Here is a 25609-nt window from a genome sequence, read left to right as displayed (position 1 = left end):
AAGAAAATTAATACAGCAATTTCAAAAAGTGCCGATAGTTTAAAGCTTTGTAATTCAGAATGGTTGCTCAATCCAAGTGTCTATAAGTAACTATTTGTAATGGTAGACATAGATAGATGGCAATTATTTCACATCATGTCTATTTCTAAGATCTCTGGAAAAATTAAAGGCTAAATACAAAACACTAACATAGTGATAGATACCTTTTTCCATTCACAAGCTGTTTCTTACCTCCCACATGTATACATTGCTCTTAACTTGAGACCTTTTTTTCTTGTCACCAACAAATGGTCCAAACTTCTTGCCTTTTAAAATTGACTTTGTTGCCCAGACACCTGAAGAGATACATATCAGTAGTTAAAACTAATCTAAACTAACCTCAAGCAAATCTTCTACTCACAGACCTTAAGATCATTACATGTGTCTGTCTCAGACTGGGGAGCACTGTACAATATTAAGATCACAATAAGGAAATTGAAGTTTACTTAAATGAATTCAAACAATCCTCTCCCCAAAGCACACTTCAATCATGAAAGCTTTAAGCATTTACCTGGTTCCATGCTTTGCTCATGGGCTACTGTAGCTCTGAAGACAAAAATCGACCTCGATTTTTCTTGTCCTTCAGGTGATATTCAAAATACCGTAAGAGCATTACAGGTTTTACATTGTAAAGTCCCTGATTTCAGCTGTTTTGCTGAGTAAACATGTTATTAAAACAAAAATCCTATTTGCTTTCTCTGAAACAATGCCAGGCAAATAAAGCCCTCACAAAAGTTGTGAAACAAATTAATAGTATATTTTGAAGGAAAAAACATTTAGGATTGGTTAAAATATGTGCATCTGCCCACAAATTTACTGACAAGATTTAACTGAAAATGGACAGATGTATTTCACATTTTATAGCACTAAAACTAAGAACAGATTGACAAATAATTGTTAATTAAACATAACATTCTCATTCAGACCACGCTAGATCAGGTTCATACCAGAAAAGATTAACCTTGCTCCAAGGAGCTTATAAACTAACAGCATTGCAGCTATTGTTAGGCTTATTCCTCAAACTACCAGCTTTTGACATCAAGTATCCCGTCTGCAATTCTGACTTCCATCAAAGTTCTCCCACGTTAAACTGTGTTAAAAAAGAAGCTAAGCATTTTGCACATATTACAGAAACAACACTTTGCTCCATATAGCAGCTTTCAAGTCTGCACTGAATCTGTTCTTATAAATTAAGCTTTTCATATTAATTGGATGGTGAGATGCAGCATTCTAAAGAGGCAACAGCAAGATAGTTGCAAAACACAAAACTAGTAAAGTGCTATAGGTGAGAACAAACCAGTGAAGTAACATATTAGTATTTTCATAACCTAATCTATTTGCATCTTGGTCCACCTTTGACTCCAGTTCTGACATTCCAGGAACATCATCTTGGGATGCTGGAGAAACTCAGAAGCTGTCCGCTCTTTCCAACAGAAATTATTTCAGATAAATGCACCAGACATCATCCCTACCCAGCACAGGAGGGCACCAAACTTTCATAGCAGCAGTAATTTATGTGAGCTAGTGTAGAAATCTTCATTCTCTTTTCACAGCTGTAGCACTCACCAAGCCGTGTCTTGTCAACAGCAGATGGGAAGAGCCTCACGTCCTCAGGAAGCCCCCTAAGCACATGCTCAGGTACATCATCTAAGGTCTCCACAGCAACAGTAGATTCAGTTGTGTTCTACAAGTCAAAAAAAGCCAGAAGAGCCACAACTATTAACAGACAAACACAACAGCACAACCCAGATGAGCTACAAGAACTCCTAACTTGAAATTAAAGTAAAATTTCCAAATTCCTATTTCAACTAGGGCCCCCTTCCATCAACACACTAATGGAGAAGTACCTTTTTATCAGAACATTCAAGTCTTCACTATTATCTTCATTATGCTTGTTTATGCTTTATGGAGGGTTCTAAGACCACATTAGAGATATATGTAAAACACTGGTAACTAAATTTGCTGCAAATATTCTTTTGCTTTAATTAATGGATGTGTTTGGATTACAAGTAGTAAATCTAACTGAAAGGGTTTTCATGTATCTCTTAGGCCATTTGCCATTTCACTCATTTTCCTTGGCCTCTTAAAAACAAATTCAAAATTCTCCCTTGAGTTACTTGGAGAATAGAGCTAAGGGTATTTTATTTTTCCTGCCTGAATACAACTTACCTGACAGCACTACTATATTATACCTAAAGATGAATGAGCAGAAGAGTACTGTGGAAAATACCTGTATTTTTCAGAATATAGTTTCATGAGAGTTCAGGCTTAGTGTTAAGTCTCTGAAACAGCTCATTAACACGGCAATCTAAAGCTCAGTCATGGAACAGTTTTCAGTTGCATTACCTTTACTGATCAGTTATGCCATGAGAAACTACATTTAACAAGTAATTAGGTCAGTAATAGCATGGTTACATGCTACATTATGTTGAGACCACATTCCTCTGTGCCATTTCTGATTGAAGTTCTTCCAAATTTCAGATAAAATTCACTATAAAGTTGATCTACCTGCCTAGTCTATTATCTTGAGACTTCTTCAAAACAGTATCACATAAGCATTCGTAGAAACAGTCCTAGTTTTAGCATCTATGAGTTATCACTATAAAAATCTCCAGTTCCTTAAATATTCTATTGCAGCATTAGAATTACTCTGATTACACAATATATTTGTAAATAATGTTCAATTCTATTTTTTAAATCAACAACTCAAATTTTTCAAAAAAGTATGTAGCAGGAAAACATACTAGCTCTTACATAACCTGTCTGGAAAGTCTAACTCAATTAGAAAAGTAAAGGAGGTAGATTCATTTTCCCTTTAAATTGCAGACACCTAAACCAGTCCTAATCTAACATTCAGACCTAATCTTTCCTGAAAACAAGCCACAAAAAGTTTTTATTATTTTAAGTTTCAGCTGTACACTAGACCTTAAATACAAGCTCTTCTGTTAGAAAATGTTTCTGACTGCTTCTAAGAGACTAGTGTATTTAACAGCAACACATGATGCTTTTAGTAGACTTCTTGGTTAGCTGCGTACTGTTTGAATACCAAATAGTCAGAAGATGAGAGAAGTTGTTAGAAGTGTTTCAGGACACGTACACAATTTGTCCAAATTACACCGTTGAAACATGTTACTGGCAATTAAAGTAAGAGGCAAGTGAACCGCCATGCTAAAATGCACTTATTTGATTAAAACAGTGTGCAGCAAAACAGCCAGAACACAGGAGGAATAGGAGGTTTTTAAATTTTATTTCATAACCATCCTATTGACAGTTTTTTAAAATCCTGGGTTTCCTACAAAGACTAAAACTAGAAGTCCCTAAAATAGAAGTATAATGCAAGTTCTGCACTAAAGCATCAGCAATGGCGTTCCACTATCTTTTCTTAACACCTAGACACCTATCTTCTGCAAATTCTGTTTCAAAATGTAGAACAAATGTGGATCAATTAAACCTGCTTGAGCCAGTAAAGCAGTTTCTCCATTGTGACCCTCAGCAAGCAAATTTCAGTAAAGATTAGTAAAACCACGTAGGCTTGATTGGATCCACTTCAGAGGTGTGGTGTGTAGCTTATCTTTATTATAACTGACAGCATTAATGAAAAGGATGACTGGAAAAACATTTATGTTTTATCAACCATCTGTTTCATTTTCTGTTTGACTTAACATAAGTATCTGTCCATAAAAAGTAATGGTAACCGATAGCAAGAAAAAAATATATTTAACTATTAAAGGCATGTCTATTAATAGAGAAGTAGGAAATTAAATGCTAAAAGTGGTTCTAAAAATATTTATTTTCACTCAACACACAATTCTAGGCATTTTCCATTTTCTATGTATTTTTTAAAGAATCTTTCAATTCTTGTAAGTGAAATCTGAGATACACTGCAATTTTCCTGAGTATACCCTAGTTTCATACTATTTGTGTTCAGAATGAAAGCTAACTGGTATTTCAGCTTAAAGTATAAAGACAACTCAAACTTTCAAAAGAAAGGGCAATTCCAGATCCAGAGCACTTATGGTCTGAGGGTCCAGACCTGCTCATGCAGCCTTCCATTATAATTTTGTCAATCATTTCCTAAACACACACATAAAAGTTCCAAATGAAACAACTGTGTATGCTTCTATGGATAAAGGAAAGGATGACGTAAAGCTTCAGTAACAGGAACAACTTGCCTAGAAACACGTAAGTGATGACTGGAAATACAGTGCAAAGCCAGAACGTCAGCTACCCACCATACTGAGGATAATTTCACATATATTAGCAATTCTTTATTTCCCCTTTTCAAATGATGACTTCCAGGCAGACTCAATCTAACCAGTCCCCAAAAACCAATCTGAAATAGTTTCCGGTATTGCCTTACGTGAAAATGTAACACTTCTGAGAAAAACTAAACAGAAACTTCAGGAGAAAACCATACTCAAAAGTTCTGAGAAGCACATACAGTTCACAAAAATGAAAACTTATTTGTTTTACCTATTAAATCGAGGCTGTTGCAGTAAGCTAACTACACCAATGTATATATTAGAAAAAGTACTTGGGATACAAAATCTACTCTGCCATAAACATGGATATATCTGTACTACCCAGTACTGAACATTAGGTGGACAGAGACAAGCTATCCTGCACATATTGGAGATTAGTTATGTGCGGAATACCCTTATGGTAGAGTAGCTGACATGTTGAACCTTGTATTTTAACGTACTTCACAGAGCTACTACTGGGTCTATTGTCTTTCTACTGCTCTATTTACAACCTACAAAATCGTTGTTTCATTCCAAAAACTGATGTTGAAGTATCTGCATGTCAAGTCACTCCTCTGCAACACAGAGGATAAGCAAGAATAAAGGGTTTTAAATAACATCAGAGAAGCTACTATTTCAGTATCCTAAGTAAATCAACAGCTCAGAATTCTTAGCCAGCAGGTTATAATTAATATAAAAGGTTTTAAGGTTATTTTTATATTAAAAGATTGAAAGGCAATAGAAAGCTAGTAAATGATTTATGAATGTCTAGTAAGTGATTAGTTCCATTTTAAAGAGCCTACAAAGTTCAATAGGCTGCTTAAAATATTATACAACAGTATAACACAACAGTTAAATGCTACTCACACTTGTCATTAAACAACTAGCTCTTTATTACCTAATTATAATCAACAAAACACTATTCCTGATTAAAATGACCTGAATTTCAAAGTTACAAGCATGCAGTTTCCTATGAAATCTGTCCACATTTTGAAAGAACTGGGCTTGGTGAGAACTAGGCATATGTTGAACCACGTACAACAGCTCTAAAAAATGTACCTGCCCTCTGACACTGAACTTCGATCAGTCTGGTCAGAAACAAATACTGGTGGCGATGGTAGTAACTACTCTAACATGAAGGATGTTATACTTAAGCTCTGAACAAGCTTTAGGAGGTGTTAAACTGAGAAATAACAACAACTTGGGCAACACTACAGTTGTCCAAGGAAACCCAGACTTTCTGGAAATTATTCTTCCTTTTACATACAACCATAAAGCAGAGATACGATAGTAGTTTTCATACAGTGAGTAATACTCAGAGCATTTTCCACTGAGCATTTATGAAATATGCTGAAAGTTTACTGCAAATATATTTTTAAACGCATCTCTATATGGTATCAAATTTAAGGTTTTTATTTCTAAAGGAAAACAGATAAAGCTTCTCAACCTTTTCTACTTAGCACCCACTCTTTGTGAGGGTGCTGCATATGGCAATTACTCTCTACATTTATGAACGTGACTTGCTAAGTTGCAAGAACGTGTCTTCTGTCAGCTTGAACAGCAACAACAAGAAAAATAATAAAACTGGAGTCATAGCAAGGTTATTCTATTGCTGCCTTGGTAAGCCCTAACAGCTGCACAGACACATCCTACAGAGCTATTTGTAGGGGAGAAAGACCCCCAAATTGGAAACCATGGAAGGAATAGAATGCCAGAAATCCCTTCCCATCCAAGTGAGTGAAGAGACCAAGGAGGGGGGTCAGAAATCCTTATTATTTAGTTATAATAGCTGAAGTCTACTCAAAGCAGAGCAAAGTTTTATTTTGCTCTTCCAACAATCCAAAAGGAAAAATAGTGATGAAAGAAGTCTGATTTTCAGATATCTGTTAGCCTTGAACTGGTACACAAGAAACCATGTCTCATCAGACAAAAAAAAAAACCCACGCTCTTCTCAGCATATCAAACAAAGAAACCTAAATATCTTTCCAGTACATTATCCCATGATTTCATTAGAGGAGAACCAAGCCTATTTTTCCCAGTAGTTTCTAACAAATTATATATAGGCATAGATGGGGAAGGACTACAGAGAGCGACCAAGACAGCTATCAGAAAAATGCACTTCAAGTTTCAAGCTAAAAACAGTGGGGTGATTTTTGTTTGGGTTTCATTTTGGAGTTTGGTTTGTTTGGGGGGCTTTACTTTTGTTCTTATGTTTTGGGGGGTTTTTTTACAACAATAGCTAGTTGAGAAGTTAAAAATCTCAAGCCTGCAAATAAATTTTAACCTCCCAAAACTTTAAAAATCAAGACTCAACTGATTTAGACAGAAGAGTACAGCACTGTGTCCGATGTGTCTGACATATTCCTTAATAGTCACACCTCCTTTTAGTCATAAATATCCCAACACTGTTCTATCATTTAAGAAGTTTGTTTGCATGGAGTACTACACAATCAGAACTTTATTTTGCATCTACCTACATAAACCAAAGATTAGCAGCTACATTCAGAGAACACAGCACTCAGACTCACACAACACCTGCCATACTTTCATGGACTTCACAAGTACCAGAAAACTAGATATGGCCTAATACATTACATTTCACACCTCAAACGAATGGTAATAAGTAACCAAATACTATACAGTAAAATAAACAACTATTTAGTTCAGTCAAACCAGTGTAATCTCATTTTATTTGCAATTTAAATGTAGCTACTTAAAACATTTTCCAGATCACAACTTGTCCCCAAGGAATGTCTGTCTATGAAATGAAGAAATACTGCATTTCAATCACTTTTCCACCAACACTTAACAATCGCATTTAAATTGTTTTTTCTATTTAAAAAATTCACCTCTTGATAAGGATAGTGTACTGGTGTACGTCCTAAGTCAACTTTTGCATTTAACTGAAGTCCTAATACGGTATTTTTCACTCACTCCAAGACTGCAATTTTGAATACAAAAGCACTTGAAGCTTCTTTTACTTTTAAGCTTTTTACTCTGAAGTTCATCAGAAATATTACATTGTTAGCATTCAAATTAGCAGGGGTGAAGTGACTTAAGAGCAATGCAAAAATAGTTTAAGGGCTGAAGGGGTGCCTTCACTGAAACTATCTTTTCCTGTTTGCATTGAATTCAGAGTCCAATCACTTTGACAGTACCTTTCAACACATTGATTAAACAAGTTTTCACACCACTTTTAATAAAATTGTACCTATGGACCAACCACAAATTAGACTATAACGTTACAAGCAGTATTTAAACAAAGTAGAAACAGTACCTGCAAGAAGATGTTTACAGGTGATGAGAGATTAGCGTAAAAAGGAAAAAAATCACCCTGAACAGTGTAATGAATGGCAAACATTCAGTTAGTGTCATGTGTCGGTGGAAATAGGATTAAGATAAATGAAAAGATAAAGGAAAGGATGCCATTGAAGTGAGAGGGACATGGCAGAGAAGTTAGAAGAGGCAGCTGTGAAAAGGAGACAAAGAAACTAAGGAAGACTGCTGATGCAAACAGCCAGATAGCACAAGAAAGGTAAGTCAGAAGCAGAAAGGTCTCTGCTTCTCCAACAACCTTATCTGGCTACCCCTCCTTGCCACAGATTCACTGTGTGTGCTTGAAAATTTATGTATCAGAAATATTTGAAATAATCATTGACAAATTCAGAAGGAATGGGAGGAGGGAGTTTTAGTACAAGTGCGGATGTAATTTGTTATCATATGCCTCACCGTTTTTTCAATAACTGCCCGTGCTGTTTTCCAGGTAGCACACAACCTCCTTTGTACTCTACCTTAATGCAGTCCAAGATGCAGTAAATGCTACCAATCAAAACCCCATGCTTGCTTGGGTTTTTAAAAATAAATTATTCAGCATATTCTGATGAAGTAGTTTACATATTAAAGGAAGACTCTTTTTAAAACAGATAGAGAATGCATACTGTCTACCCTGAGACAGGAATCTTCCAAGAAACCCAAAAATATTAATTCCAACAACAGCTGCTTTTTTTACCTTAATCCTTCTCCTTACTACGAGCTGGCCATATTGAAGTATTTATATATGAAAAGGCTTTCCTTCACTACTTCAAGATTTCTATGGGATAAACAACAAAACTAGCAGTCTTTTCATATAAACTAAATTAACAATAGCCCAGTTAGTTTCAGGGTCACTGAAATCACACCAAAAGCAGAGATAAGCAGAATGAAAGAAATATGAGAACAGAACACTTGAAAGATGTTTGGCAAAAACATTTCTTATACAGACCTGGCACTACAACTTGTCAACAGTGAATGAAATGACAAGGGCACTGCAAGAAAAAACACCACAGGGTTGATGCTAAATACACACTTAATATGAATGGTAACTGAACAATAAAAAGCCATACGAGCTCTGTATACTTTGGAAACTAAATGTGAAAGGCAGGAACACCAAGGAGGACTCTAAGCTATTGTAACTATTCCCAGAGGCAGGGTCATCTCATTATTTAATTGTAAGATGACATACATCACAGCATTGCATAAACAGTATTAGCAGTCCCAATAAGGAAGATGAAAACTTTGTTTTGATACAGGACAGAAATCTTACTTAATTCTACAAATAGATCAGGGGCAGGGGGACATGATGACAGACAGGACACGAGGGGACATGGACAGACAAATGGGAAGGATATCAATGACAACAATTAAAGATTAGGATCTACAGCTTTCAGAACTTTAGGAAAATCCAAAGCTTATCAGAACAACTAATAAAGTTGATTATTACTCAGGCAGACAGAGCAATAGGCTGTTCACTTCATGGCACGGAGTTGCATTCAAAGCAAGCCTTACAGGTCAAAAAATTTCCAGTCTCAATAGAAATAAATTGCGAAGCAGTAGTTAACCTAGCTACCCCAAACTAGACTACTAATGCTTAAAAGTGTGCTAATTCAAATGTTATTTGTATTATATAAAATATTTTTATATGCGTATAGATGTAATACAGATATGTATTTTTACAATACATATTACACAGCTCTGATAGAGATTATATCTTGCTTTTTACTTTTTAAATACACCCATACATATTACAGATTTTTTTTACTTTAAATCAGAGGAAAAAAGCAACAGGAAACATCTCACCAACCCATTTCACGCAGTAATTACTTATGGATATACTTCTATAACTTCAGTGAGAACATACTTCAGCGAAGTGGTAACTGTATTCAGTGCTGCTGCTAATCAAATAAGGGCATAAAGGGCAATAAAAACACGCACAGATACTGGCATCAATAAAAAAAGTATACAAAGCGTTTTACATGACTGTGTACCATGGTTGTTTCTGGTTAAGAAAGCTTCCATTCAGACGACTTTTTTAGCAAATTAAAAAGGGCATTTCTTCAGTGTAGTATCCTCTGTCCACATTCCCATGCCAAAGGGACTTTGTAAGATCATCCAAAGAGAAAAGTACTTACGAGAAAAGTTTAAGGCAACACGTACTTTTTCTATAGGTATCTTTAAGTAATACAATTGTGTGTGATAGACAAACAGATCTATTATTCCTACTTGGATAGACAAACACAAAATAAAATCACGTACACTTGGCACTGATTAAAACAACACCCTCCTGTCAGGATATTCTTGCATCCATATAGCAGAGTACTGCCTCACAACAGAAATGTCCTTTCCCAGTATTTTCACTTGATTCTACGGGAACCACTTAGGGTTCCAGAAAAGTGTACAACTTCCTGATCAACCAATTTCTGTGACAGATTGTTCACTGCACATTTGAAATGGTAAAGTGGTTAAAAAAGAAATGGAAGCCTTCAATTTTCAAGCCACTTTTATAAGGAGCTGAATTATTACCAAAAGCCTCAGGGTGAAATAGATTTTTCTGAAGATGTGTTCTTATAAGAGGTGCCAGCAGCAATAACTTACATGCTGCTAAAGGGAATTCACACACAAAAAAATTAAATCCATGAAATAAAATAAATCTCACAAGCATACATGTTGTGGAAAGGAAGATTATGAAATTTAATGACACTGAAGATTTTAAAGAACATTTCTTTTTTAGTGGATTATTTACTTTTCTTATTAATAATTAACTGTTCTAACATCTAAGTATTTTGATAAAGTCTTACATTTATACTCACCTGATTCATTTTGAATTCCTGTTGTGTTCTGAAAAGATACACACAACAAAGAAACTCCTTTGATTACATGAGCCCTAAAAAGAAAAACAGACAATTGTAACATATACCTACCTACAAATTTACACTGAATTGAAAGTACACAGATCTGTAGTTTCTCTTCCTAAAGCATTTGTCACAAAGCAGCATATTGCTTTATAAAAAAAAACCTGCTCCAAGCTATAGTTTTGCTATTATAGCTCAAATGTATGAATAATCTCAAGACAGATATCTATCATTAATCTTTCTCCCAGTTTTAACTGATGATGCAGCAGAAATGTGCTCAAGTAGGATTGTTTCACTTGTTTTAAAAACAAGTTAGCTTGTTCAAGATTGAGTACTTTACGAGTCAGATCTCTTCAGAATTTAGCATCAAAGCATTATGAAAGACCTTAAGTGGGTTTCAAATTAAAAAAAATGCACGCATTTGAGTTTCCACTCTCCCATATTAGAAATATGAAATTCTTCCTTAATTTGGACCTTTTATTAAGGTATTTTATTACACTAAGGCATCTGGCATTCTTGTTTAACAGAAGCCTGAGATTTCAAAAGGTTTCCTAGTTCCAGTAGGCATCAAACTTGAAAACTCATGACTTAAGACAAAACTAATCAGAACGATGACATATCTAAGAGTCTAGTACATCAACTCACTTCCTATCCCTCCTGGTGTCATACAGAATTTTGAATAAATACCCTTTTTTGAAGGTTAACTGGTACTTAACCACTTAAAGCACTTTATTTAAGTAGTGCTATTTCTTTCCTCTCTTTAGTTTTCTTATTATAAAAATGATTAACTGATTTTTACTAAGTATTTTGTATAAATACTAATTTTTAATTTAAAATACATTCAAGCAAAATATACTCCAAATAAATTTCACATAGTCCTTCACATCTTCACACTGTAAGAATTCTTAATGGTGTATAACAGTGATAATACTGCCAAACTTCATACAATTGTTGCATTGCTTAAGAAATTCGCAAGAAAAGGAAAAACTTCCTTGAAAAGGATATTTCTATTGTAAACAGCTCTTCCAGGATTAACTCCTTTTGTCCTGATAATTCCATACTATTTAGCATTTATCTGAACAGCTGAAACATCTGTATTTCAGTTCCAGTTTTGCAACTTGTTCTGTGGTATTTACAGTTTGCCAGCATAGACCAGTTACAGGATAAGGAGCTCCCTCTCAACAGCTTTTAAAAATCTGAAGAAAAGCCTCCCTTTTGGAATGTACCATTACAACTTCTAACTTATTTCAGTACGTCTGTCAAATACAAATCAATTCCTAGGAATGATACATGCCAAGCATTCTATTTTCTAAACTTTTCTCTAACACCGACGGAAAACAGAGCCAACAAACTACCGAGCAAGGAGGGAATGCTCCCCAGGTTTCATTACTAGTTATAGTCACTCCTGAGATTGTTAAATCTTGCCACGACAATAATGTCCCTTTGGCTTGAAGTTTCTTATGCATTAGCACGCAGTTGTTTCTCACACATCTTTACTTCCCTCAGCCTTGACATCTTAACTCATTTTCCCTCCTGACAAATACGATTTCTACTTCAGACATTTTTACACAAATGTTTTAGGCAAATGGTTTCTGAAATTTGATCCATAGACTGCCTGTCATCTGCTGAAAGGCACACGGAAATGCTGAAAGGCACGTGGAAATGCTGATTAAAGAAAAAGCAAAAATTGGAGTCAATATAAACTTCTGTACTTGAGATGAGGCCGAAATAATGGAGAAAAATCCAGTGCTCTTCTTCATTGTTCATTGGGACAATACCCACACAATGTCAATTTATAAATGAAATATTTTGGATAGCAAGAGAGGCATCAAAACATTTCCTAGTGTGAAAAACAACTTATTTTTAGTAACAAATGTCTTATTCTTCTATATTTGGCTACAAAACAAAAAACAATTACTCACATAAAGACAACAAAAGCAAGAACCTTTTATTGACATCATTTTAGAGCACAGCCTGATGAGCTACTATGGCTGTAGCATAGGAGTTTAAGTGGTTATTGTCTCCAGCTGCCTATTTCCACCTTTTCTCCTCCCTCTGACTGAAGATTATCGCTCCCTCAATGACAAGGGCTTAACTGTTCACATAACCATTTGCTATCATGGTTCTGCAAAGTGATTTAGAAAACCTACTGTAAGAAGTGCACATATGTTACACTGTGATAAATGACAGTCATCTGAAGTATATACGCCATTTCCAACACTGAATAAAACTGGAAGGCATTTAACCCAGAACTCTAGATATGTAAAGACAACAAGGATTTAAAGCATTGTCTTACAAAAGCGAACATTCAACTCCATCACTACTCAGCCACTAAACATAAACGAATTTGAGAGACAAGTAAATATCAATCAAGTGATGGGTTGAAGGGTTCAATGCTAAAGAGAAGTCCTGTCAAGCTGAAAATTTCCTCTAAGCTGAGCTTTCTTAGCCAAGTTATTAAATAGTCATAAATTTGAAAAGCAGTCCAGAACTTTTTTAAAAATTTAATTTCAGCAGTAAAAATACACTTTTATTGTATTTCATATACTAATTAAAAGTTATTTTGCTTAGAATTAATACTGTTTTCAAAGTCTTTTCAGAACAAAAAATAAGCCTGGTATTTTTACAAGTTTTATTAATGCTTCGTTCAGCTTTTATAGAACTGGTTATATCCAAACCTCTCAATGGTATTTCTTAGGAGAAGCTGGCAAATCTTAACATACTGATATATTTCAACATCCACGTAACACAGCTTAGGTAGATTCGTAACAGACTGCGCTACTCTATACTCTTTCACCTACAAGTTACCAGAGGAACCAGTTGACCATAAAATACAATTAGATGTGAGATTAAGCTACAGTAAACCAAAAGCTTCAACAAGTATTTATAAAGCTATTAAAATGCACACTTCATCTTAAAAATTTTATACATGCACTTCTGACAAGTTACATTTAGGAGCCCTCTAACTGAAAAAATGCCTGAAAATATTTCCCCAATTTTCTTTCCTCCATGTTACCTACTTTGTTAACAATGAACTCAACTATATGGAAAGCAAGATTTTTTTTTTTTTCTTCCCAGCCCAAATAATTAAGACTATATACAGACTTCATACAATCACTAGTTTTCCTTCTACCTAAATGAAACCTGACATAAGAACAGAAGACAAAGTATCTGTAACACTACATTTGGGATTGAACTTCTAATACACAAAGTTTAACAAAACCAAGCAAATATGAAACAAATTCTACAACTGCTACACAAATATTAGTTCCCTGTATCATCAATGACTACCAAAAACGTATTTATTCTCATCACTGCAAGCAGAAACAAGCTTTCATTTCATACCCTAATGACTCATATCACATACAGTCAAGTCCAACACAAGATTGGCCAGGAAAGCACCAAAGAAAATGATACTGCTCTGATTTATCATCAGGGGAATTGTGATATATTAAGTGTAAAGAAGACCACATTAAATCAGTTTTAAAGTTAGCAATAGTCTACAACTGTGTTAGTACCTTGAAAAAGTCACGTCAGCAGCTCCATCAGAGGTAACAACTGTTTCAATTCAACCTTTCCTCCAAACTCAACAGCAACATATACCTGCATCTATCAGGCAAAGACCTGGATATTGTTAGTAACATCTATCACAGTAAACTTTGAAGACTCACAAGTCCCTAAGATAAATAAAGGTTGTATGCAAAAAATGAAGCATGCTCACCAGTACAGCAACCTGATCTTTTAAAATTATTTTGTGGAAAACATTGCCAAGTCATATTTATTCCAAACTGCTACCTACTACTGTATCTCATGAGACAAAAATGTTATGTGCTTTCTCAAGACATTAAAGCATCTGGGAAACAAACACAAGAGAAAGAAGATCTACTGCATCATATAATCTTAAGAGTTTCAGAAAAGTGTATTTCGAAAGGCTCATTGTTAGGCAACAAATTATATTTATTTAGAGAAGAATACACCAGGCATCTATATTTAAGGAAACTCTGTGGTCTCTCTAAAACAAAACATCTGAAACAAAAAATATTTTGACCCTATTTCTGAATTTTACGCCCTTTTTAAATTTTAAATATTCCCCTACAAAAAATATAACTTCCTGGGAATAAAGTTTGCAAACAAGAGCAAGTAATATTATACAAAGCTAACATTACAGATAGGCTTTTTCAAGCTATATCAGATGATACTTCTGGTAAGCATTCCTATGTTTTACTTCTGATTTTATAAGTCATGTTTATGATTTCTGTATCAAAAAGCACTTTGAAAGATAATGTTGCTTCCAATTCAGAGAAAGGAAAAACCAGGCATAAGAGTACCAATCCTCTTCTGGAAGCTGAAAAGGGGACACGCATTACGTCATTGCTCCGGTAAAAACATGTTCGTTATAGAACCAGGAACTAAACTTGAAAGTCTCAACAATTTGCTTTCTTAATGACCAGCGGTTCAGGCTGGGATACTGCACAGCTCTTTGTTTTAGTTTTTAGTTGCAGCACATGATTTTTTAATTTATTTTTTTAACATCAGGCCATTTACATTTTTTCAATTCAATACTGAAACACTTTAATCCACAAATTTTCAGTGTATTAGGTGAAACAAAGCTTGCCCCCCCCTCCCCCATTAAGTTCATGTTAACTCTGAAAGATTAAAATATGCATTTGATAGAAACAAGAAGCACTATCTATGGGCACTTAATTGCAAAGACATTTTCAGTTACTCAAAGCTGACAGAATAAGAATGGAGAAAAAACGGGCAAACAGTGATTTTCTGAACACTAAAATCTATTACCTATTGTCCATTAAGAAAACAGGCTTCGCTTACCGCCATGTAAACCAAATACACTTTAGAAAGGTTTATTCAAATAACCAACAAAATATGCCAATAAATCACCAACACAAAAATAAACCCCGAGTTTATTAATTAAACAGCAACTAGTCGAGAGAAGTCAACAGAAAATAACAAGTCTCTAACCACTGCAAATATACAGAAATACCATTCCAACCTTCAGACATAAGTATACTTTTTATTCTGCTTGCAAAGACAGTAAATTCAAGTGAAAATTTTCTAAGACAAGTACATTGCTGATTTACTACTATGTGAAGAAGTCCATTTCGGTCCTTTTTACAATACAGGACTCAGCCTCCCAATTTTGCCTACAGGCATGTTTTATACAGAGGCAGAGAAGAAATATTTTTCAGCTAAGAATACAACCAGAGAAAAAACACATTAGTAAAATAAATTATTTCATGGGGGGGTCGTCAAGTAGCATGTGAAAGAGCAGGTATGATCCTGATAGCAAGTTCAACAGCAAATACACGGCAGTGCTTTAGAAAGGTATGCCAGTGCAGATACTCCACAGACAGGAGTTTTCAAACTCCAGCTGTTTATAAATCCCTGATCAAAAACATACAAGTAGCAGTCTCCAATCTCCACCAGTAAGCAAATGACTCATGATGATCAAGGTACTGTGCTATTGCTATAAGCCATACACTAATTTATTTATTTTTTTTCTGGTTGAGATCCTCATTCGAAGGTCTTGCAGGCACACTGCAAATTAACTATCAACTGGATACCAATGATAACAAATACATTACCACACTGGTCGTCTCTAAATCTCTCTGAACTTCTGTTTTTCAACAGACAACCACCTAGTAAGCAACATTATACAATCTCCTCTTTATATACTATTACTTGTTTACCCCTAAGGATCAAGGCTTTTCTGTAAAACAGTGAAATGGGGACATCACTGCACTGGAGGATGGACTTCAAGAGCCATTTTCGTTTTTACAGAAAAATAGTAGTTTGCTTTGACCTTCTGCTTTACTTCCCTTCCATTTTCAAGCAAATATTCATGTAGAAAAATAAGGATGTGTTATACAAGTGTATATAAGGACTTCTCTCATCTTCCACACTACTCTGGGAGAAGGCTGTTCTTTTGATCCCCATATCTGCACTAAAGAGGCATCAGTTCAGAAATCTCCAAACACAATAATCATTGCATTTCTACCTAAGATATTTTATTCCAAGTGATGATTTGCCTTTTATTTAATGTGACTAGGGTTTCACTATAAGCAAAACTTGGCCTCATTTTCATGGTCTATGCCATGGGCAGACAGGCTGTTGAGACACTTCTGCTCTAGCAAATCCTGTGAGCTATATGCTTGAAAACCAACAGGTACTACTACATGGTTCTCCTTGCCATCTCTACAAGTCCAGTAGTCCTTCCATTTCTTAAAAGTCATTCCCCCCCATCAATCAGTGATGCAGTTCTCTATCTGAAGAGTGCCAATGCTATCACTGATTCACCATCACGCGTTCCAACAGCTGGAAGAGCTGGAGGCCTCTGGTCTACACCAAGGAAAGCTTAACTGAAATCTTAACATGCACATCATTTTTATTAAAACAGAGCAAGTGTCAAAAAACAACATCATAATTACATGCCACACCACTGTACATCTCCAGTTCTCCTAATCTACGTAGTATGTGCCAATAAACTGAAAAAGACTTTGCATTCAAATAACACGCCCAAAGTCAAGAGCGTAGACTGGGAACTGCAAACTGGCATGGCATGAGAAATGCAGGCAGTCCTGCTGCTGAAGAGCTGTCCACTGCTGAGTACTCAAACGTAAAATAAGAAAACTATTTCTCTTGCCACTAAACGATCAGATGGCAGGTGCAACCACATCACCTGCCTTTCCCTTTTCGACAACTGTTGAAAACAATTTAAACTATTCTTTACTATTTCAAAATGGAAATTTTGCAGCTTCTTATGAATTTCAAACCACTAGAAACTTTGCTGAAGATTTCAGCCGCCTGCTCATGAGGTAGCTACCAGCAGGGCTCCACACGCCGCCCTGGCTTCAAACACAAAATGTACCTGCAGATACTACTCTTGACCTGTTCTAAACGTCTTGCATGCAAATCTTGCCTCTCACCCCAAACATTCTTCCCCACGGTACCACTGCACCACCATGAAGAGACCTCTGATTTATGTGACACGTCCAGGACACCTCCAGTGAGGAAACCAATTCTGAAATTAATTTCTCCAAGCCGCCGCTCACCCAGCTTGGCTGACGCTTGATCTGCAGTGAGCTTTAAAGGCGTGTGAATTGCCAGAACTTTTGAAGACTGCGTATTACGAACTGTTTGGAAGACAACAGTTGTCTCGAAACGTCAGGCTGGCAGCAGTTACAGAGCTCTGCTTCGCCAGCTGACACCTCCAAGGCAGCATTTTCAAGAGAAAAACCTGAAAAAGCAGCCCAGGGGATGGAGCACCTTCTTCCAAACGGCCTCTGCCGCCATCCTCCTCCCTCCGCCCGGACCCCCTCTCCTCCAGGCTCCCCCGCAGGGCACAAGTCCCACGGCCGCTCCTCGCACCTGCAGCCCGCACGCCCACCCCGCGGCCACTTGCCGCCACCTTCCTCCGGGCACCCCCCGCCCCGGGGCGGCTCCACCCCCCCGAAGGAGGCTCCTCCGCGGGCCGGGCCGCCGCCACCGCCGCGGTCCCCTCCTCCCGCGCCGGGCCCCCTCCCAGCCGCGCCCCCGGCGCCGCGCCGCTGGCTCTGCCCACCGCCCCCACGCCCCGTCCCGCCCTCCGGCGCGGCGGCGCCCGCGGGCAGCACGACGGGCCCCGCCGCCTCCCCCTCACCTGCGCCGCTGCCGCCGCCTGCGGCCCGGCTCGAAGGGGCGCGGAGCGGCCTCAGCTCCGGCACCGTCCGGGCGCCATTTTGTCTCCAGCCTCGGAAGTGACGTTGGGGGGAGGCCAGCGGGCAGGTCCCCCCGCCGCGGGACCCCCTCCGGAGCGGGGCCGCCCCCCGCCCGCCGCCCCCCATCTCCCCGCACCCGGTTCACCCCCAGTGTTTCCCCGAGAGCCCCTCAGCTCATCCCACCTGCCCGCGCCGGCCTCCGCACCGCGGCCTCCAGCCACCACCCTCATCCCAGACAATGAGCTGTGGAGAAGAGCAGGTTCTCTTTCCCTATTTCTTTTTTTTTTTTTTTTTGTCTGTTTTTCATCTTTTGGTAATAGTACAGCTCCGCAGGGAGGTGGTTTTCTCGCCTCTGACTGAAAACGAAAAAAAAAAAAATTAGTGGCTGAGGGGAAATTATTTGAATAACTGGAGGTGATGTGTGGAAAGATCCTCACCCCCTGAGGAGGCGCGGGCGGTGTTTTGGGGCTAGCAGTCTGACAGCCTCAGACCCAGTTTTGCTGCACATATGTTGTGCTGTCCCGTGTAAACCAAAGTTTTCTCACTGTAATTTCTGAGCAAGTACCTGAGAGGGAAAAAAACCTCATAGTCACCTCCTGGGAAATGCTTGTATTTGTATTGTAGGGCATAACAGTGTGTCCCTTTAATTTGAAGAGAAAAATAATTTTCTCACTTGAATTCTGTATTCATAATACTGTCAAAGAGATGTAGTTCTCCTGGGCTAGGACTATTTTTAAAAGGAAATGTTAAGGATTTCCCATTTTCCCAGATGAAAACCCCCTGACTTAAACCCATAGGAGATGGGAGGCATTAATGCAGTTAGAGATGAGAGGTCTAAAGTTAAGAAATGTTTTACATTTCTTTGATTATTTTGTTTTCACATTCATTGTGCATCAAGGAGCGACATTAAAACTGTCGATAAGCCTGGGCACGCAAAGTACCTGTATAGTACCAGGAGAGAGGAGTCCCATTCCATGAAGCTGGAAGGTTTCCTTAGGAAGTAGCCAAGCAAATCACCTGACTACGCTCTCTTGTCAAACAAGCTTTTTACATCAATTCACCGTATTTCCAACAAACACAGCTACAAAGATAACATTTCAAGCATAAGGAAAATGCACACTCTGAAGCCAGAGAATTTGAATGCCTCTGTGGTATTGCTTAAGTTTGCCAAGCCACAGCAGACTGAAAAATAACAGGACACAGTGATCTTCCCACCTGGATTACTCAGGATATGTTTATATTTTAAAATGTTGCTTAAGTATACCAAAGTCAGTTTTGAAACCTCTAATTTTAGTAGTAACAAATCCTAATATAAATATGTTTAAACTACTTTAACTTATTAGGCTAAATTAATTCTAATTTAGCTGTATTAACATTTCATTTTCTAAGCTAGACTAATTACATCTGTGTAAGTTTTGGAGTCATTTTAAGAAAAACCAAGGCTTCCATTTAGCATGTTAGAGCCTTATAGCTATAACAGAGAAAACAAAAACATAGAACAAAATACATACACCATCAGCTAGAGTACAAACCTTTCTACCTTCAAGATTATTAAGTATATGGTTTTCCAAAAGAATCACAAATAATACAAATTATGACTTTCCTCAGCATACTTAACTCTAGAAAAAGTTTCCAAAGCAGCTTAAAACACAGCCCTTTTTAAAAAATAGATTAGCCTATTACCTTCTTACTTTTTCCTGTATTATAGAGGCATTGTTATTGAGACTGTAAACCAGGCAAGGTAGGTATCAACAAACTAACCCACAAACTTACAGTACTAACTACAAAATACTGATATTTTTAGCATTTCTTTTGACTTTATTAATTTTATTTTGATTTTATAACTTCATTGCTACAGTATTAATTTTTACTCACTTGTTTAAAGCTGAAAGGAGTAAAGGCTTTTGATCAAATACTGATATTACTTCTCTATTCCTTCTTGGTTAAGGCTGTACTGGCTCTTCAGAGGCTTAATTTGAAGACTCACCCTGCTAGTGATTGGTGGATGTCACTGTAAAAGTCATGTTGGAAGACCACAGTAATTTTAGGCTGTGAGCTAGACTGTGAAAGTGAGTTTATTTTCAGTGAGGCTGGTTGTCTTTCTTTTCCTGTATTTTTTGTTTCCTTACAGATTTTGCTTGGCTTTGTATAGTGATAAATAGGAATGTTGTATAGCTAGGATTATTTTCTTGGCTTACATTTGGCTTAATTGAACATTTTAAAAATTTTTTTTTAATATATTTTAGTATTAAATACTTAAACAGCTTTTTAATGGATGGTTTTAAATGCTAAATTGTTTATACTTGCTCAAAAACATAATTTTATTTCTTATTGTGTAGAGATATAATGCTGAACCAACATGAAGTTCTTTATAGTTGTAGAATCACTTATGAAGATTACTTAACTCTGTTGCTTTTAATGTTTACTATTTATTAATTACTTTTTGTTGTATGCTATTATATTGTAGGTGGAGAAGGGACTTTTGAAAAGCTGGAGCTCTGAATGAAGTAGAAACAGTTTTCTCAGGTAGCTAATTCTGTAACTGCTTTTGTATATGTAATTGCTACTAATACAAGGTTATAGTTTTATGATAATAAAAAAATTTTAAAAAGCTCTTGTTAAAGTTTGTAGATTCTTGGAAGGTTTATGCTATGAATGTTAGAAGAATTTTGAATGCTAAGATAAGCTATATTACTCCAATTTTGATTTTTAGAATGTTAGTTAATAAGACTTTATAATATAAGAGAGTAAGTAAAAACAAAGCATCTAAACATTGAAGACTTTACAAATCACTCTCTAAGACAGGATAGGCTTTTAGATTGGTTTGCACTTATTTTATCTACAAACCAAGGAACTCTCACTTCTAAGTGTTTTAAAGAAGCGTTAGTTCATTTTTTTCAGTCAAAATCCTCAGTGTAGAAAACAGTAACGTTCTGTCAATATCTGTATGAAATGTAGCTGTCATAAGCATATTATGTGTGTGACTGCAAGAAGTGGAAAAAACTTGTCTGATGCTGTCAGTTTGTCAGTAATTTTGGTAACTAACAGTTGCAACATTATAATCAGAACGAGCTCTGTGTAGTCTTGGCCTTCCCATAGGTATTCCTGAGCCATTTGCTCAATTGTGTCAGCTATTTGGTAGTAAACATGCTCTTGTACTTGAATCCTGTTTATTTCCATTCTTATACAAATGGGTGCAAAGTCTTGTTTAGGCTTAATATTTGGAATTTTTAGTTTGAAACATCTCCTAAGACATTTCAAAGAATAAAAGGATAGTCAGTGCGTTAAAGAAATCACTTCTGACCAAAAAAACTTCCTTTTAAACTAAAGCATCACCGCTATATATATAGTGAAAGGTTCTCACTTAGTATTGCATAATATAACATTTCTATTTGTCTTAAAGCAGATTCTTTTTATTTTCCAAATTTAGCATGACAGAAGTAATACGAAGAAAAGATAAAGCATGAAAGCAAAGTGAGAGGAAAGATGTAGGGTCCTTCTGCCTGCTAGAAATCTTATCAAAAGCTTCCAGAATATGGCACTGAGTCTGTCTGCCCACAACTCAGCCTCTGCATCACAACAGTGAATTAATAATAAAAATACATATGACAACAAGCCGATTATCTATGCTCTAGATTTCCTTAGAATAAAGATGAGAATGCCTGTGATGAATACTAGCTTGTGGGTGTAATAGTAAGTACTAATCTGACAAAGTTAGTACAGGAGGCCTCTACTGTACAGAATAGAATAAATGAACACACGAGGGATGCAAATAAGCCACACTGCAAACATAATAGTGTCTATGTCAAAGGCTTGGTGAATCTATTATAAGGTTATCCTTGAATAATATGTCCATTTGTGTGAAAATAAATCACTTAGAAAATACACTTTGCTTTTGGAATTGCTTGAAGTAACTTCAGTGCTGTTAAGCTGTCTAACAGTAATAACTGATCTCTTTAGGTGTCACTGGGACTCATTAAACCAAAAGACAGTAGACAAGAGGCATTAAAATTGCTTTGTAGAATCCTTGTCTTGTTCATGCAGTGATGTGTAGTGGATTAAATTCTATGATCATATTCACAAATTTCTGCTGCCTTTTGAGACACAAGAATAGGGAATAATGTGATACCCACAAGCACAAACTTTCACTTTATCTGTAAAAGTAGACTTAAGGATTTGGAGAATCTTGAGGCATAAGGTGTGATTTCTCATCTCAGTATTACATATGTTGAACTACAGGGATTCCAATTATTCTACTTTAGGGGCCTCACTGGTAGTTTCCCAGCCTGTGTATTTTTGGTTTATCCCATCACTCTTACTTTAAGCAGCTGTGCTTTGCTCAAGTGTTAATAGACACTATTGTTTTCCAACTAGCTGCCACTTAACCAGATTCTATATCCTTAGCCTGCATGCTTTGATTGTGAGTAAAATATATCTGTACCTTCAGTACATTTTTTTCTGTATGCTTCTAATGTAGTGAGACCCATAATCCTGTAATCAAGTATTGTTTTCCCTGTTTTCTTGTTGATTTTCCAAGTTCCAAATCATTTACACTTTTCTGTGCTGCTGTGTTCAGTTAAAATATAGCTTTGAAAAGTGAAAGGTGTACTAGAAAGACATTAGTATTTAGCACCCTTTCTTCTAAAGAAATGCAAGAGCTATGTGAGGTAGTTGAATCTGGCCTATGTCTGATTAAAAACATACTAATTTCTTTCATTAATAACTGCTGCTTTTCACAGATGGAATGTTAGGTGTTATTCCAATACTTGAAACAAAACACTACCGAAGGGAAAACTTGGGTGAGACTCACTCCTGTTATGCTGTAAGGCCTTACTGACATTTGAAAGGAGGCTGAGGATCTGTTTAGTATGGACTATGTTTTTAAAGTGATGGTAGGCTCCAACAGGACAGAATTTTTGATGTTCAAAGCTACATTTCTTTCTGAAAATGATTAGTGTTTATCTCAACAGTGACAACCAAAGTACTGATACAAATGAACTTATGTGGGTAATGGGATTTGTAGTTTAGGACTGTGATTGTAGGCTTATTGGCAAAAGGTGAGAAAGGATGTAGGGGAGCAAAATGCTATTTTATCTCTGGCCTGGAATTAATATTGCTAGTTTGAAGTCATTAAATAGTAGAGACTCACATTATTTATCAATCTTCTAGCATGACACTCTTGATATAGAAGTCTTCCATGTATGAATCTTAGGGCTCTCAAGCTGCTCATGTAAATTATGAATGTCTCTACAAAGCTTACTGCAACATGCTACCTTCTCAGAGTGAGAAATGCTATAGCAGGCCAATCACCTTCTGCTTTCAGAGCAATCTAAAACCAGTGAGGCTAACAGACTGGCAGCATTAAAAAGCCAGGTGACAGATTTTGTCTGAGGGGAACATGAAGAAAACATCCATTGTTACAATGAAAGTACAGCTTGCAATATCAGCCTTGTCTCAAACTCTCTTGTTCGCTTCCTCAGTCGCTTCTTTGCAGTATTCTGCACTTGTATCGAGACACATCTGTGACTGTTAATACTGTTTTTCCAGAACCCATCATTCAATCGCACTGAACAGGAACAAGCTGTCTAGTTTTGGCATAGTCTGTGCTGGGTTTTGTGCCTCTTTAGCCCCTGTTTATTGCCAGATAGACTTCTCAATTTGCTTTGCCTGGAAGTTTTTGCTTTTGTTGACTATGTTGTGTCGTCACTTATTTGTGCTTGAAACTTAGGTAGCTCTGTGTACAAGTCATCTTTACTTTCCCTGCACTTACATTGAGAATACATACCACCTGGTGGTGTTTCAGTGGACTTGCACTTCAGTTTACACTATCTCTGGTGGTCAGAGAATCCTACAAATCTTTAGCTGATTAAAGTTCTGAACACTGAAAATTTTTTGTATTCAGAAAATATCGATATTGCTGCTACCGTGCTCTCTAAAATAATGAATTAGGGTTTCAGGTTACCTGTGTGTGCTTAAACACACACACAGGCACATAATACGAGCACACAGTAGAGACAAATACTAGCAAAAAATTTTTGTAAAGCTGCATGTCTGACTGAATATATCAGGGTGACTGGGAAGGTGACTGTTGCGTGGTTAGAGACAGAGAACTTCTTGTGCGTAGAAGTCTTTACGAGCCTTGGCAGGAAAAATCTTTCTAGAAAAGGTTTTTCTCTTCAGAGGGTCTGAAGTAGCCTTGACACTAGCTAGACCCAAGTGATACCAATATGGCCAATTCTTCTCTTGTTAATTGGAACAAGATGTCTATTATCAAAACTCTGTGCTGTTCTAGTTTGTCCTTATAAACATCAGAGACAATGTGCTGCATGTTGTGGCTTAAACTAATAATTTCTCTGGGCAAGACTGATAGTTTGAACTGCTAGGGTTACTGGTTACTTAATAGCTCTACATTTGAGTAATGTTACTAGTTTTTTCTAAAAGAGCTTTTTGACAGATAAAGAATTGGCTGAAGTACTAGGATAGTTGGGTAACTTGTACTTTAAATGTCCTGGGGAATGAGCCTCTTAAAACTCAAGGACTTAAGTACTCTTGCTTCTTTTACTTCCTTCAGGTTTAGGTGATTCTTTCTAACTTAGCCTCAAGGTCCTTCACAGTCCTTATTCTTATATCTGCTTTCTACAGCCTGAGTCATCTTTGTACCAGTAGCAGGTCTTGATATAAAAATCTAGTTTTTCACAACTTAAAGCAGTATCCAAGTTTATCAATGGAGTTTTATACTACTCACGGATGTCTCATGGTCTGATTGTTATTCTTGTCTGAGTTGATTGCTTGCCTGTTATACTGTACATAAGTTCCATATCTGCTGGCCAACAAGTGCTCCTTTTCCTATAGCTATGGAGAAGTTCTTTTTCAGGATCACCTTATGGAATTGGTGATATGGTCATACCTAGTTAGTCTTGGATATTTGGCTTCCATATGCATGCTCCAGTTGGCCTTCCCACAGTTCCCATGACCATTTCCATGAAAAGTCCCATATGACTGACTGTAGCAAAATGGTAACTAGGATATCTGATGGGGCAGGATACTGGTGTCCAGTTAATGAAGTCAGTTCACTACCTCTTGATCACAGGCTATGGAACCTAAGATTTTATTTTCTCTTTTTAAGAGAACAGATGTCTTCAGTCCAAGACTGAGTAGACATGCTTCGCTGGAACATTGCCCTCTCCAGAACTTGACAGCTGCTGAGGTTTTTGGTCCTTCAGGTAAGTTATATAGGACTTACTAGCCATTACCTGAGTACTACTGCTACTAACGGGCTAAAACTCATCTCTGTCAATTCACTTAAACACAAGAAATATTGAGAGAAGATGTTGGCAATACTCTGTGGAAGGGAAAGCATGGTAAGAATAGTGTTTGGCTCTGGTTTTGGTTACCTACTACTTGCATAGTGACAAGCTGGCTCTGAGGGTGAAATAGCACTGAGTAT

At 36.9% G+C, this 25609-nt stretch overlaps 2 protein-coding genes across 5 annotated transcripts in view; one reads left to right on the top strand and one right to left on the bottom strand.

Moving 5' to 3' along the window:
- Positions 1-18191, bottom strand: part of PRDM2 (PR/SET domain 2) — a 74641-nt gene extending 56450 nt beyond the window's left edge. For 3 of the 4 annotated variants that reach the window (XR_012626112.1, XM_074848277.1, XM_074848278.1), the window contains exons 1-4: positions 18105-18191; positions 10406-10479; positions 1606-1723; positions 232-335 (exon numbers count right to left, since the gene is read on the bottom strand). Coding sequence is in view for 3 of the 4 variants with exons in the window: in XM_074848277.1 (XP_074704378.1) it covers positions 232-335; positions 1606-1723; positions 10406-10414 (231 nt within the window). In the remaining variant the exon portion in view is untranslated. Of the gene's footprint in view, positions 1-231; positions 336-1605; positions 1724-8541; positions 8560-10405; positions 10480-18104 lie in introns of those variants that run through there. The other variant, XM_074848279.1, reaches the window with a different exon arrangement.
- LRRC38 (leucine rich repeat containing 38) overlaps positions 18187-25609 on the top strand; it is a 68257-nt gene continuing 60834 nt past the window's right edge. Inside the window, exons 1-4 of the transcript XR_012626115.1 lie at positions 18187-18421; positions 20111-20231; positions 20630-20688; positions 25289-25385. The gene's annotated coding sequence lies outside the window, so the exon portion shown is untranslated. The remainder of the gene's footprint in view (positions 18422-20110; positions 20232-20629; positions 20689-25288; positions 25386-25609) is intronic.

The sequence above is a fragment of the Strix aluco genome, chromosome 22 (assembly GCF_031877795.1).
Source record: "Strix aluco isolate bStrAlu1 chromosome 22, bStrAlu1.hap1, whole genome shotgun sequence".
NCBI lineage: Eukaryota > Metazoa > Chordata > Aves > Strigiformes > Strigidae > Strix > Strix aluco.
The sequence above is the reverse complement of the archived record's forward strand: the minus strand, read 5'-3'. Positions and strand labels throughout refer to the sequence as shown.